General features: G+C 45.0%; 1 protein-coding gene across 1 annotated transcript in view; it reads right to left on the bottom strand.

The window, feature by feature from the left end:
* The window catches only part of LOC126198520 (myotubularin-related protein 6), a 454,460-nt gene that overhangs the window by 23,350 nt on the left and 415,310 nt on the right, over positions 1–15,800 (bottom strand). The window contains exons 11-12 of the mRNA XM_049934906.1: positions 1,305–1,464; positions 41–183 (exon numbers count right to left, since the gene is read on the bottom strand). Coding sequence (XP_049790863.1) covers positions 41–183; positions 1,305–1,464 — 303 coding nt within the window. The remainder of the gene's footprint in view (positions 1–40; positions 184–1,304; positions 1,465–15,800) is intronic.

Here is a 15,800-nt window from a genome sequence, read left to right as displayed (position 1 = left end):
AAGTACAGTTCAGGTATAATGTAAAGTCTGAGATACTAACCTTTCTGCTAAAATGATCAAATGGAGTTGAACACACACATTCCCTTATATTCCGCAGTGTCTTCCAGTCCAAAGCAACTGAATTTAATTCTTCAGCTAACTGATCAACTGTGAGAACTTCTTTACTTTTAGCAGTATTGGGAACTAGGCATAGAGAGAGAGAAAACACAACCATAGCTAAAATATACCATCCAATACAAAATTTACCTTAAAATGCTACTGGTTATCTGCAATCTGTATTGTTTCATTAATTTACATTAACTCAAACTCATCTTATGCAGGACATCTATGATGCGGATGCTCCTAACATCAAATAAATTGATATGGCTATAACAGAATGAAGGAAGGAGGGAGAGAGAGAATGAATATTAGGATTTAACATCCCATCAGTATGTTGTGATAAGAAAAAGAACACAGAGTCAGACTGGAGACACAAGGAAAGAAATGAGCCACTTCCTTTTCAAAGGAACCATCCTGGAATTGCCATAAGTGATACAGAAAAAAGGTATCTGGAGAACCAGACAGGGAATTGGATCCTGAATCCAAGTCCACAGTCGTCCACTGCATCACATTGTTCTGTAGTACAATGAGGTGTTCAGCAAATGGTGTTGGGCAAAGGGCAGAGCATATTGTTGATTGCTTAATACTTCTAACTCTACTGAGAAAAGAAATAATTGGATGATGTACTCTTTTAAACACAATTCAACAGCTCCTAAAACAAAGAGAAGACAGTGATGAAGAGATTATCAATGCATTTCACTGCCAACAAGGAATTTTTTTAAGCCAGTAAAATGTGACTGAAGTCACACGACACACCTATTTCAGCTCTTTGTCTTTGAAAATTTAGTATAATGTTGGTGACACTGTGCTGGTCAATTACAGCATATGATTAGCACATTTCCCTGATTACCTATTAGAAAAGTGAACATTGACATTCACTATATCACTGTATCAATCTAAAGAACAATTCTAAGCTTTTTTAGTGATCAGCAAAAGTACTACAGACATACTTGTGGGAAATAAGGGATCACTGTATTGATTACTACCAAGGTATCCAACGGCATGCACTTCATAAATATCAAGAAGAAAAGGTAAATCAATTCACAGCTGACAGTACTTCAGCTACATAGCCAATGCTCCTAATCATACAATAACTCCTTTGGGATGTATTGCATGCACAAAGCAATGAATGGAGAAAAATATTGTATCATTTTTTTTTACATTGTGAAATACATATGCCATACATATCCTGATAACATACAAACCATTGTTAATAGCAAGTTTCTCTGTACTCTCCTTAGTAGGTTCCAATCCTCCACAATTTTCATAGAGGTATTTGTTGTCAAGAACATCACTCCCATCAGGTACAGTTCTCACATTTCTTACTTTCATTTCTGCCAACTGGTCTTTCAACGAGTTGATCCTCTGGAAAACATGAACACACTGAAATGAAGTGTGTGTGAGTATAGCCATGAAAGGGTAGGGTGGGGTGGGGAGGGGAGGGGAGGGGAGGGGCAAGATGTAAAGATAAAATTTTATTTCAATGACAGTCAGCTGTAAGTAAGCAAGATGTACTGTGAGCAGGGGTGTGATAGAGGAGTTGGGGTGAGAGGGGAGGGTGGAACTGTAAAATTTGTCCTGGGAAAGGACTGTATTGCTCCACCGCAATATGAGAGGTGTTCTCCAGTATTTATATATGATGAAGATACAGTAAACCACTAGGAAAAAAGCACCATTCTCTGATTTGTTACTCATGTAGCTGAAAGTTATACAGTTACTGTTTAGTGAGCAGTACATTGATTTATTTATATGCATGCCAACTGAATTACACACCTAGTGATGCCAGTAGCCTATATCACCTTACACTCAACTGCATTCCATTGCTACACTGACATTAATTATTAACATAGACACAGGACTACTACAATTAGTGGCTCTGCTTTAATAGCTAGTGTTCAAAATAACATGCTTGGTTAAATGTGCATGATGACATTAATATGAACAACAAGCAAAATGTTGCGATTGTAATCCACATTTTAAAGTTGTATTTCAGGATTATTTCTAAGCTGAGGGCTTTTAACAAAAACTTGATCTGAAACTAATTTTATCTACACAATTCGAACCAACTACTGTGTTTGTCACAGTGTAACAAAATCAGAAATTTAAATAACCAGCTGTGGTCAATAATCTGTGTTGTTGTTGTTGTCGTCATCGTCGTCTTCAGTTGAAAGACTGGTTTGACCCACTAACCACATTTCTCTGACCTGGGGCAAGTATCTTTACCTCACAATAACTAATGCACCCTACAACAACATCATAAATAGATAATCCAGGATGTAATGTAACAACATTATGAGAAGGAAAATTGCTACTCACCATATAGCGGAGATGCTGAGTCGCAGATAGGCACAACAAAAAGACTCTCACAATTACAGCTTTCGGCCATTAACGCCTTCATCAACAATACACACACACACACACACACACACACACACACACACACACACACACACACACACACACACACAAATGCAACTCACACACATGACTGCAGTCTCAGGAAACTGAAAGCACACTGCGAGCAGCAGCACCAGTGCATGATGGGAGCGGCAACAGGGTGGGGGTAAGGAGGAGGCTGGGGCGGGGAGGGGGAGGCATAGTATGGTCAGGGTGATGGACAGTGAAGTGCTGCAAGTTAGGAGGAGGGCGGGGGATAGGTGGGAGTTTGGGGGGGGGGGGGGGGGGGAGGAGACTAGCGGAAAAGGAGAGAAATAAGAAGACTAGGTAAGGCGGTGGAATGATGGCTTTGTAGCACTTAAATGAGAACAAGGAAGGGGCTTGATAGGTGAGGACAGTGACTAATGAAGGTTGAGGCCACGAGGGTTATGGGAACGTAGGATGTATTCCAGGGAAAGTTCCCATCTGCACAATTCAGAAAATCTAGTGTGGGTGGGAAGGATCCATATGGCACAGGCTGTGAAGCAGTCATTGAAATAAAGGATATCATGTTTGGCAGCGTGTTCAGCAACAGGGTGGTCCACTTGTTTCTTGGCCACAGTTTGTCAGTGGCCATTCATGCGGACAGACAGCTTGTTAGTTGTCATGACCACAAAGAATGCAACATAGTGGTTCCAGCTTAGCTAGTAAACCACGTGACTGGTTTCACAGGTAGCCCTGCCTTTGATGGGATAGGTGATGTTAGTGACCTGACTGGAGTAGGTGGTGGTGGGAGGATGTAAAGGACAGGTCTTGCATCAAGGTCTACTATAAGGGTATGAGCCATGAGGTAAGGGATTGGGAGCAGGGGTTGTGTAAGGATGGACGAGTATATTGTGTAGGTTCGGTGGACGGCAGAATATCACTGTGGGAGGGATGGGATGGATAGTGGGCAGGACATTTCTCATTCCAGGGCACAACGAGAGGTAATCGAAGCCCTGGCGGAGAATGTAATTCAGTTGCTCCAGTACCGGATGGTACTGAGTTATGAGGGGAATGCTCCTCTGTGGCCGGACTGTGGGACTTTGGGAGGTGGTGGGAGACTGGAAATATAAGGCATGGCAGATCTGTTTTTGTAAACGGTTGGGAGGATAATTACGGTCAGTGAAGGCTTCAGTGAGACCCTCAGTATATTTCAAGACGGATTGCTCGTCACTGCAGATCTGACGACCATAGGCGGCTAGGCCGTACGGAAGGGACTTCTTGGTATGGAACAGGTGGCAGCTGTTGAAGTGGTGGTATTACTGGTGGTTAGCAGGTTTGATATGGACAGAGGTACTGATGTAGCCATCTTTGAGGTGGACATCAACACCTGGGAAGGTGGCTTGTTGGGTTGAGTAGGACCAGGTGAAGCAAATGGGGGAGAAGTTGTAGAGGTTCTGGAGGACTGTGAGCATGGTGTCCTCACCTTTAATCCAGATATCAAAGATGTCATCAATGAATCTGAATCAGGTGAGGGTTTAGGATATTGGGTTTTTAGGAAGGACTTCTCTAGATGGCCTATGAATAGGTTGACATAGGACAGTGTCATGCGGGTGCCCATAACTATACCCCAGATTTGTTTGTAGGTAATGTCTTCAAAGGAGAAGTCAATGTGGGTGAGAATATAGTTGGTCATGGCAACTAGGAAGAAGGTTGTTGGTTTGGAATCCATCAGGCGTTGGGAACAGTAGTGTTCAACAGCGGTAAGGCCATTGGCATTAGGAATGTTAGTGTACAAGGGGGTTGCATGAATAGTGACGAGCAGGGCATTGTGTGGTAAACGGACAGGAGCTGTAGAGAGTCAATGGAGGTATAAGAGAGTAGGTTCCAGGTAATAGGTTGAAGCTGTTGGTCTACGAGAGCAGAGTGTGTCTCAGTGGTGGCACAGTAACCAGCCACTATGGGGTGTCTTGAGTGGTTAGGTTTATGGACTTTAGGAAGCATGTAGAAGGTAGGAGTGTGAGGAGTGGTAGGGGTGAGTAGAGTGATGGGCTCTGGGTTGAGGTTCTGGGATGGGCCTAAGAATTTGGGTAGTGACTGTAGATCCTGCTGGATTACTGGAATAAGGTCACTGAGGCAAGGTTTGTAGGTGCAAGTATCCGAGAGCTGGCAGAGTCCTGCCAGATAATCCTTGCGGTTCAAAACAACAGTGATGAAGCCTTTGTCTGCATGTAGGATTATAAGGTCAAGATCAATTTTTAGATAGCGGACTGTGGTTCTTTCTGCAGATGTAAGGTTAGTTTGCATGTTGAGGGATTTGGGGGATGATGGTGATGGAAGGTTTGAGGTTAAGGGATTCTGGGAAATTTACAGGGGATGGTTTGGGGGCAGCTGATGTGGATCACAGTTAGATGGAGGAGTGAACTGAGTTAGGTAAGGTTCAATATTGGTCTTTGGCCGAGTATGATTGGTAGGGTAGGTGGCAAAAAAGTGTTTCCACTGTAGGGACCGAGAGAATGTATTTAACAAATCCTGCACGATTGGATTTGGGAGTGGGGCAAAAGGTGAGGTCTTTGAAAAGGACTGATATTTCTGTGGGGCTAAGGCTTCTGGAGGAAAGGTTTATGACTGTGTTGTGGGTATGTTTAGGTTCTTGATTCTGTGCGTTGGCAGGAGGGAGTTTTGGAGGATGGGTAAAGTGTAGTAGGTCTGTGAGACAGGGTTTGTCAGCTATGGGACGACGTGGGAGAGGTTTGGAGGTGGCTGTAGAGGTGGTGGACAGTGATACTCCAAGGCAGGAGTAGGAAGTGAGCAGGATGGAGAGCTCTTTGAGCTGGCGTTGTGCCATGTTCCTCAAGTTTCTGCAGGGCAAGAGCTGAAATGTGTGTTATGGGTTCCAGGAATTTTGAATAGCATAGCAGGAGAATTTTGCAAATGGTGAAAAGGTACTGCAAGGAGGTCTGGGCTTGGTTGATATTGTTTTGCAGGACTATGTTGGTGAGCCCCAAGGATTGGTAGAATCTGAACAGGTGGAGGTCATTGTGAAAAGAGGGGTGGCAGCCAGAGATGGGTAATTTGATGGTAGGGCCATTAGGGAGGAATCCATGAGCCACGCAATAAAGCAGGCACAGTATGTGGGACTGTGATCTCATTAGGGATAAGGAAACTTTTCTGTACTGATGCAGATGGAAGGAGTAGAATTACATACAAAAATTTCGCAAAAATACACCCAAATATGTGTGAAAATTCATGAAAAGGATGAAACAAGATGAAATACGAAGGAGTCAACAATAGGGATAGGCGAAAACTCGCTAAAATTGACGAGAAGTCACAAGAATCAAAGTAAATAATAATTAATAAAAATATATATTACTGTGGGTGGCAGGTCTGAGAATGGATAAATGTGAAGAAGGGGGATGGCAGATGTGACTGGATGGTGGAATTACTGCGAGTGAACTAGGATAGAATGGAGAAAGTGTGGGGGGTGGGAAGGGATTCGTAGTATGTACAAGATCGTCTGGCACCGGAAAGGCATGGGAGTTAACACGCAAAAACATGGGAAATGACACAGGGAGAGTGATCAATTTGAAAGATTGGATTAATTACATTGGCAGGGGTAATGTGGTACATAAGATGCTGCACCACCAATCAGCGTGGTCTTGTAGCTGTCTGTTGTGTGCAGCCGAGATGGTTCATACAGTGTGGCTCGTATGTACAGTGTGCAGCATGATTTGTAAGGTGACAAGAGAAACACAGAAGAGAAGAGAAAGGAGGACGGACATTGAGTACAATGATGCAAAAGAAAACAGTAACAAAGGAAAACAGCACTGGGTTAGGATAAAAAAAAAAGCTACCAGGCAAAAATCAAACAATGAAAAATCCAGGATGGAATGTAACAATATTATGAGAAGGAAAGGTACTTCTCACCATATAGCTAAGATGCTGAGTCGCAGATAGGCACAACAAGAAGACTCTCAGAATTACAGCTTTCAGCCATTAATGCTCCCCCCACCCCAGCCGCCTCCTTTCTCAGTCGACACTCCCATCATGCACTGGTGCTGCTGCTCACAGTGTGCTTTCAGTTGCCTGAGACTGCAGTCATGTGTTGAGTTGTGTTTGCGTGAGAGTGTGTGAGCGTGTGTGTGTGTGTGTGTGTGTGTGTGTGTGTGTGTGTGTGCGCGCGTATTGTTGACGAAGGCCTTAATGGCCAAAAGCTGTAATTGTGAAAGTCTTTTTGTTGTGCCTACCTGTGATTCAGCATCTCTGTTATATGGTGAGTAGCAACTTTCCTTCCCATAATATTATTAATATAAGGAATAGGGTAGATTCCTACTCACTGTAAAGATGACCTACTGGGTTGTAGACAGGCACAACAAGAAGACTGTTACACATGCAGCTACTGGCCAAATCCTTCCTCTGCAAAGAAAATATACATACACTTTCACACAAGTAAACACACCCCACACACAGTTGGCCACCACCACTAACAACTCTGAGCAGAATCCAACTGCCACCTAATAACAATCTGGAGTGGGGTGAGGAAGGGGGGAGGGATAGCAGGGTACAGGTGGGGGAGAGAGAAGAGCATGGTCTGGCAGAGCCCACGCAGAGACTAGAGAGGCCACAGGCAGTGTCAGGAGGTGGTGTGTGTGTGTGTGTGTGTGTGTGTGTGTGTGTGTGTGTGTGTGGTGGGGGGGGGGAGGGGGAGAGGACAATGGGGAGTTCAAAAGGAGAGGAGAGGAGAGGAGAGGAGAGGAGAGGAGAGGGAGAGGAGAGGAGAGGGAGAGGAGAGGAGAGGAGAGGGAGAGGAAAACGAGAGGGAGAGGAGAGGAGAGGAGAGGAGAGGAGAGGAAAACGAGAGGACAGGAAAATGAGAGGACAGGAAAAGGAGGAGAGTGGAAAAGGAGAGGAAATGGAGGAGAACGGAAAAGGAGAGAAGACGAAAAGGAGGGGAGCAGGAAAAGGGAAATGATGGTCAGATACATTGGCAGAGCGCAGCACACAAAGAGAATGAGTGAATGTGAGAGGGAAGGAGGTGATAGGGTAAGGGGGCAGAAACTGTTCGGTGGAGGGTGTGAGGGCAGTAAGTTACCGTAAGTTGAGGCTGTGAGAATTTCAGGAGTAGAGACTGTATTGTAAGGATAACGTCCATCTGCGGAGTGCAGAAAAGCTTGTGGTAGACGGAAGGATCCAGATGGCCCGAGTTGTGAAGCAGCCATTGAAATCAAGGATGTTATGTTCCACAGCATTTTGTGCCACAGGGTGGTCTACTTTGCTTTTGGCCACAGTTGGGCAGGGCCATTCACCATGGTGGTAGTCATATGATTGCTGCAGAGCTGGTACACAACATGGCTGCTTTCACTGGTGGAGTAGAAGTGCTGGGTGGTTGGACAGGTCAGGCTTTGCACCTAGGTCTCCCATAGGTATATGATCCTGTGGAAAGCGGCTGGGATTGGGGGTGGGATAGGGATGGACTAGGAAGTAGTGGAGGCTGGGTGGGGAACATAACACCATTTTAGGAGGGTGGGGAGGATCTTGGGTAGGATGCCCTATTTCACGGCATGATACGTAATCAGAGCCCTGATGAAGAATGTGTTTCAGTTATTCCATTTCAGGCTGGTACTGTGTGACTAAGGGGGCACTCTTTTGTAGCTGGCTCTTGGGGGTGGTGGTAAGATTGGGGGCATGTGGGGAAACAGCATGGGAAATCTGCTTGCAAACTACATCTGAGGAGTGGTGCCTGTCTGTGAAGATCTTGACAAGACCTTCAGCATACTGGGAAAGGGAGCTCAGTTCTCGTCACTGTAGATATGTCCCGGGTAGCAAGGCTGTATGGGAGTGACTTTTTGATGCGGAAGGAGTGGCAGCTGTTAAAATGTAGGTACTGTTGGTGACTGGTGGGTTTAATGTGAACAGAGGTGTGGATGGAGCCATCAGAGATCAGAAGAGCAACATCTAGGAAGTTGACATGCTGATTTGTGAAGGACAAGGTGAAGTGGATGGGTGAGAAACTGTTGAGGTTTTGAAAGAATGAGGATATGGTGTCCTGGCCTTGAGATATTATCAATGAACTTGAACCAGACCAGGAGACGGGTTCTGAGAGACTAGGAAGGTTTCCTCCAGATGACCCATAAACAGGGTGGCATACAAGGGTCCCATGCGGGTGCTCAGGGCTGCGAAGCAGATTTGTTTTTGTACCTTTGCATCAAAGGAGTAGTAGTCATATATTAGGACAATGTTGGCTAGGTGAATGAGAAATGAGATATTAGGTTTGGAATGTGAAAGACACTGGGAGAGGTAGTGTTCAACTGTTACCAGACCATGGGACTCGGGATGTTGGTTTATACATAAGTGGTGTCATCAGTGGCCAGCAGGGAACCAGGAGGTAGAGGGGGGGGAAGGATATGGAGGACAGCCGATGAAGAAAATGGTTGGTATCTTTGACGTGGGAGGCTAGATTAAGGGGAAACTGTTTGGAGGTGCTGGTCAATGAAGGCCGAAATCCTTTCTGTGAGGGCACAATAACCAGCTACAATGGGACGTTCCGACCAGTTGGGTTTGTGACTTTTGGGGAGCATGTAGGTGTTGTGTGGGTTTTCAAAGAGGTGGAGAGGGAAATAGATTCAAGGAAGAGGTTCTGGGAGAGGCCTAACCCTTTAAGCAGGGATTGGAGATTAAATGGTTCAAATGGCTCTGAGCACTATGGGACTTAACATCTGAGGTCATCAGTCCCCTAGAACTTAGTACTACTTAAACCTAGCTAACCTAAGAACATCACACACATCCATGCCCGAGGCAGGATTCGAACCTGTGACCGTAGCGGTCACGCGGTTCCAGACTGAAGCGCCTAGAACCGCTCAGCCACTCCGGCCAGCGATTGGAGATTATGTTGGACTTCTGGGATGGGATAACTCTGGATGAGTTTATAGGCCTTTTTCTCCCTACACCCCACCTCCTGATGCTGCACCTGGCAGTCTCTAGTGCCTGTGTGCCCTGCCAGACAACGCTTTTCTCTTCCCTCACCCATACCCTGCTACCCCACACTCTTCCCCGCCCCACTCCAGATTGATATTCATGCGACAGTCTCAGTCTGGTCAAAGCTGCCAGTGGTGACAGCCGAGTGTGCATGATGTGCTTGCTTGTGTGAATGTTAGTATGTTTTCTTTGCTGAGGAAGGCCTTGGACAATAGCTGCATGTGTAACAGTCTTTTTGTTGTGCCTGTCTGCAACTCACAGGTCATCTTTATGGCAAGTAGCGACAATCCATTCCTTAGATTTCTGTTATTCCAGCCTGGAGTTTCCAGTGCTTGTTAATGCACCCTACACCCATTTGAAATCACTTGCTGTACTGGGGCCATGGCCTCCCTCCACAATTTTTATCCTACACACTTCCTTCCAGTGGCAAATTAGCTATTTCTTGATGTCTCAGCAAGTGTCCTATTCAACCAATCCCTTCTTCTAGTCAAGTTGCACCATGAATTACTTCCCTCTATGATTCAATTAAGTACCACCTCATTAGTTACCAGATCTATCAAACTAATCTTCAGCATTCTTCTGCATCACCACTTTTCAAAAGTTTCTATTCTTTTCTTGCCTCCTCTGTTTACTGCCAACATATCACTCTGGCTATGTTGTTGATATATACTTTCAGGAAAGACTTCCTAACAAAATTATATTACATATAATACAAATGTTCTAAATTCTATTCTGCTGGAGAGACAAAATCAAACAATGGAAAGTCCATTACGAAAAAGCTAGATTGCTACTCACCATAAAGACTACACATTGATTGCACACAGGCACAACAATAAGAGTGTTATACATTGAGCTTTCAGCCAAAGACTTCTTCAGAAAGGAAAACACACACAAACACACATACACACAACTGCTATCAGTAGCCGCTCCGCCAGAATGCAACTGTGTCATATTGCAAAGCACCAGTCAGGAGTGGGCAGTGGAAATGATAGCAGGGTACAGGTGGTGGGAGACAAACCAGTGCAGTCTGGCAGAGCATGCAGTATATAGATGGCGGCAGGATAAGGCTACCAGACACAACATTGGGAGGCTTGTTGGAAAGAGGGAGGCCGGTGAAGTGGAAACTGTTGGGTGGAGGGTGTGGGAACATTAAGTTACCATATATGGAGGCCAGGATGAATTCAGAAGCTTGGAACATGTTGTAAGGGTAACTCCCATCTCCACAGTTCAGGAAAGATGGAAGCTGGTGGTAGAGGGGACAATTCTGATGGCTCGGGTTGTGAAGCAGCCACTGACACCCAGTGTTTTATGTTCAGCTGCATATTGCACCACAGGGTGGTCCACATTGCTCCTGGCCACACTTTGGTGGAGGCCATCCATCCTGCTAGACAGCTGGTTGGTAGTCATAGCGATATTAAAAGCTGTTTGATGATTGCAGCAGAGCTGGTATATGACATGGCTTATTCCACAAGTGGCCTGGGCTCTGATGGGGTAGGATAAATCTGTGACAGGACTGGAATAAGATTGCTGGGTGTGTGTGCTTGGCAAGTTTTCCAGCTGGGTCTTCCACAGGGATATGATCCCAGTGGCAAGGGACTGTGACAGGGGGTGGCACAGAGATCAACTAGGAAGTTGTGGAGGGTGGATGGGTGACAGAACAGCACCTTAGAAAGGACGGAATGGATCTTTGATTATCTATCATCATGAGTGACATCCGACGAAAGTCCTGATGAAGGATGTGGTTGAGTTATTCCAGTCCGGGATAGTACTGGGTGACAAAGAGGCTGCTCCTTTGTAGCTGGTTCTTGGTAGTAGTGGGAGGACTGGGGCCGTGTGGGGATCTGGCACCAGAAATCTGTTTGGGGGCTAGATCTGGGGAAAAGTGCCTGCCTGCTGAAGGCTTTTGTGAGACCTCCAGCATACTGCGGAAGGGAGTTTCTGTCTCTGCAGATATTCTGTCCCCAGGTGGCCAGGCTAAATGGGAGGGATTTTTTGGTGTGGGGAAGGGATGATACCTGTCAATATGCAGATACTGTTGATGGTTGGTAGTTTTAATGTGGACAGAGGTGTGGCTGGAGCCATCACGGAGGTGGTGGTCACCGTACAGGACCGTGGCATGCGAGGTGAAGTGGATGGGCGACAAGGTGTTGAGATTGTGAAGAATGAGGATATGTTGCACTTTCCTGAGCCCACATAATGATGATATCATCAAAGAACCTGAACCACACCAGGGGTTTGAGATGTTACGGAGGCTAGGGAGGTTTCCTCTAGATGGCCCATAAATAGGTTGTGACATGACACAGTTGGATTGTGGCTGAAGCAGCAAGAGATAGCGGGCTTGTGTTTGTGTGCTCCAATCTAAAGTCTGAAGAAGGCTTTGGCTGAAAGCTTAATGTGTAGCAGTCCTTCCACTGTGTGTGTCTGCAACTCAATGTGTCACCTTCATGATGAGTAGCAATCTGTCTTTCATAATCCTGTGATATCCCAACCTGGACTTTACATTGCCTGATTTTGTTTAACAGTTTTCTTCCATCCCACAGCCCAGTGTTATTTTCCTTTTACCATTCTCTAAAGCATTACTCTACTCCATGTCTGTTCTTCTTCATTTCCTGTGTTTTTTCATCTCCTTCCAAACCACACATGCTCTGACATCCGAACAGTACCAACAGTCTCAACTATACACAACATACGGCTATTTGACTGCACCGACTGCTGGTCCAACATCTCATACCACAAATCCTTCCCATTGATAATTATAATTATTCCTACTGATCATATTTTCTACCTCATTCTCATGTATTCTTTGCATGTTATTTTCCACACCAACCCGTGCCACACAAATTTGTGCACCATGACCTAACCAATCTCTCCCTGTCCCTTTCACCCTTATCTCAACATGCACACACTTCTGTACATCAGCTACTCCATTCTTTTTCCTCATATTTTTGTACATTTTTTATGTATGTGTTTGTGCTTGTGCACATTGTTATGTATTTGTGGTATTTTTACATATCTGTACTTATTTCCATGCATCTCATTCTGTTATCCAGCTCCCTTCATCTGCCCATTTTCTACATCATTTCCAGTTATCCCTTTCCCTCGCCAGAACCCAGCCTGACATCATTTTCCTTAAACACTGCCTAAACCACAGAATCCCCCACAAACTAACCCTCAAAATTCCTATCTCTGGATCCCACCCCTACTTTTACAATGACCTTCACCTTATCAGATTCTGCAAGTCTGTACCTCACAAATCTGGTACTGCAAAAATGCATCTCCACGGCACAAGCATTCCAGAACCACTTCTGCTTCCTCGACAGAATACTGCTACTGTGCACTCTCTACTATGTACATCACATCTCTCATATAGGATCCATTACACTACAGCACCTGGAACAGCATTCCAGACACCACCTCCCCGTATCCAACCCAAAGTGTTCCTCATCCATCCCTGTACCACCTAAACCCTGCCTGACTGACCTTCTCAAATTGCCACAACCCCCCTAAACTTTCTATCAGCACTCCATTAAACCCAGAGCCGAAACAATTCCGGAACACTGTTGTTAACATTTTCACCAAAATACTCAGCTCCATAGAAGTTTCAGTCATATCCGAAGGTCTCACTTTCAGTCCAATGGCAAAATGTAAACATGTTGGACTTGTCGAAGACCTACTCTCTTTCTCCTGATCCTTCAAATAGAAAACCTTCATCACCAATAATTCCTCAAACCAAGGCCAAACTAATCCTAATACTGAAACCTACCTCCCCAGTTCATATCACCATCCAACCATCGTCCTCCCCCCCCCCCCCTTCCCCCACCTAACCACACCCTGGTCACCTTCCAGAAAATCCTTACTTCCAACCTGGCCTCACCATCCTTCCACACGTCCCTTCCTCAGAACACCAATATTTCAGCGGAAGAAATGAAAGCCATACAAAGCCTAGGAGCAAATCCTGACCTAATCATCCTGCCTGCAGACAGTGACTCCGCCACTTTGGTTATGAACCACTCCTCCACCTATAAACTCTGCCAGAGTAAACCCATCCCAGGAGTCCAACATAATCCAGTCCCAGTTTAAAGCCTTAGATACTTCCCATAAGTACCACATCCTTCATCAGGGCTCTGATTATCTATCATCATGCCCTAAAATGAGGGATATTCTATCCAAGATCCTTCCCATCCCTCCTAAAGTGATGTTCTGTCACCCACCCAAACTCAAAAACATCCTACTCGATACCTGTGCCACTCCCAAGCCCAACCCCATGCCACAGGGGTCATATACCTGTGGAAGACCAAAGTGCAAGACTTTTCCAATAAACCCACCCAGCACTTACTATTCTAATTCTGTCACAGCCTTACCCCACCAAACTGTGACCAAGAGCAAAGTGGACCACCCTGTAGCACAACATGCAGCTGAACATAATGTGCTTGATTTCAATGGCTGCTTCAGACCCAGGCCACTGGGATCCTAGCCTCCACCACCAGCATTTCTAAAGCGTGCAAATGGGACTTAGCCTTACAACACAGTCTCCATTTCTGAGGTAACCCTGGCCCCACAACCTCCACCCAACAGTTTCCATCCATCTATCCTATCACCTCCTCCCAATTCACAACTCCTCACCCTCCCTGTGTGCCACTCCCTGCCAATGCATCTACTAGTCTTTTCTGCTCTTCTCCTTTCCTGTTCTACCCTCCCCTCCCCTCCTCTCCCACAGCCTCCTGATGCTACACCTGGCAGCCTTGTCCTGCCAGCATCTAGTCTCTGCATTCTGCATGTTCTATCAGGCTGCACTGACTCCCCCCACTTGTACCCTGCTATCCCTGTCCCACTCAGGAGTGGTGCTGCAGCATGGCATAGTTGCATTCTAGTTGGAGCAGACGGAGATAGCGGTCACGTGTGCAGGAGATGTGCTTGCTTACTTGAATGTGTGTGTGTTTTCCTTTCTGAAGAAGGCTTTGGCTGAAAGCTCCATGTGTAACAGTCTTTTCATAGCAACTGTTGCAACTCAACGTGTCATCTTTACGGTGAGTGTCAATTTATCCTTTTCATAATACTGGAGAGAGAACCACTTTGATACTATATGGGAGTACTCCCATGTAGTTTCTCATGCTGTAGTCCTCAAGCACAATAATTTTGCATTTACATTGGACTCAGAGAAACTGGTCGCATTAATCAGCAAATCACTCGAGATTTGCATGGAGCAATGCCACTATTCGGTGCTCTTGCCAGGAATAGGTGAGCCATGGCCGAACACAGCATCAAGAAGGAAGCAGCCGACCTAGAGAGACAACAAAACGTGAGAAATAAGCAATAATCATAGAGGCAATCAGAGCACCAGATTCATCATCATCTTTGATCCAACAGGCAATTGGTGCTTCAGTGACGACAAGGACCATTAATAGGCAGCTCACAGAAAAGGGGCTGATCTCAAGCATCCCTTATGCCAACCGTATTTCATATAATAAGCTTCCCCCTCGTGTATCCCCCTCTCCTATCAGTTTTCATCGCTAAAAAATTATTTTATTAATCATGACGATAAAAGGATGACAGCCAAAACAGTTGCAGGATAAAAATTTATTAAAATTCTTGACCAAGGTTTCGGTATACATAAATATACCTTCATCAGAAGTAAAAAATCTAAAATTACATCATGCAATGGAGATTAACAAAACAATTGTGCCAAAGGCGTCGTCAATAATTAAGACATCATCTCCATTTGTACAACATGATTATGGGCACAATGTCAATGCAAACAGTTTAGCACCAGTACTTCGCCTATGAACTATGTTTAAAATCTTGAAATATTTTATTAATATCTTTGATCTTATATCTTAACACTTCACCATCCGCACATCTCATACAAATTTATTTGCTTGGCGCCAGCAGCACTAATTCGGATCACACGGCTTGTCGCCGGCTGCTTGTCACCTTTCTGTTGATGACAAGCTTCAAACACATTGACTTTCGCGCGCTTTAATTCTTCCGGAAATCCTCTATTTTGCCGAATCGTTACACAAACTCGAATTTTCTTTTCAAGTAACTTCTCTGCAAGTTCTACACTGTTATAATAATTATCCATGTAGAGGTGATGCCACTTTCCATAAGAAGGAGTCAATAGTTCCATAACTGTTTTTGCTAAAGGCTGTCCAGTGCTGGAATATTTCTTGAATGAGGAAATGTATCCAATACTCGAATCACACAGCATCTGAATCAGTGTGCCATATTTTGTGATTTTCGACGGATTGTAAACTTTAAACTTTAACTGTCCATGCCACGGTAACATTCCTTCATCAATTGAGATGTCTTGCCTTGGATTAAACGTTTCTTTAAACTTTTTGGAGAAATAATTAATTACGAATGGCACT

The sequence above is a fragment of the Schistocerca nitens genome, chromosome 8, assembly GCF_023898315.1.
Source record: "Schistocerca nitens isolate TAMUIC-IGC-003100 chromosome 8, iqSchNite1.1, whole genome shotgun sequence".
Lineage (NCBI taxonomy): Eukaryota > Metazoa > Arthropoda > Insecta > Orthoptera > Acrididae > Schistocerca > Schistocerca nitens.
Note: the sequence above shows the minus strand (reverse complement) of the source record. Positions and strands in the feature narration are given on the sequence as shown.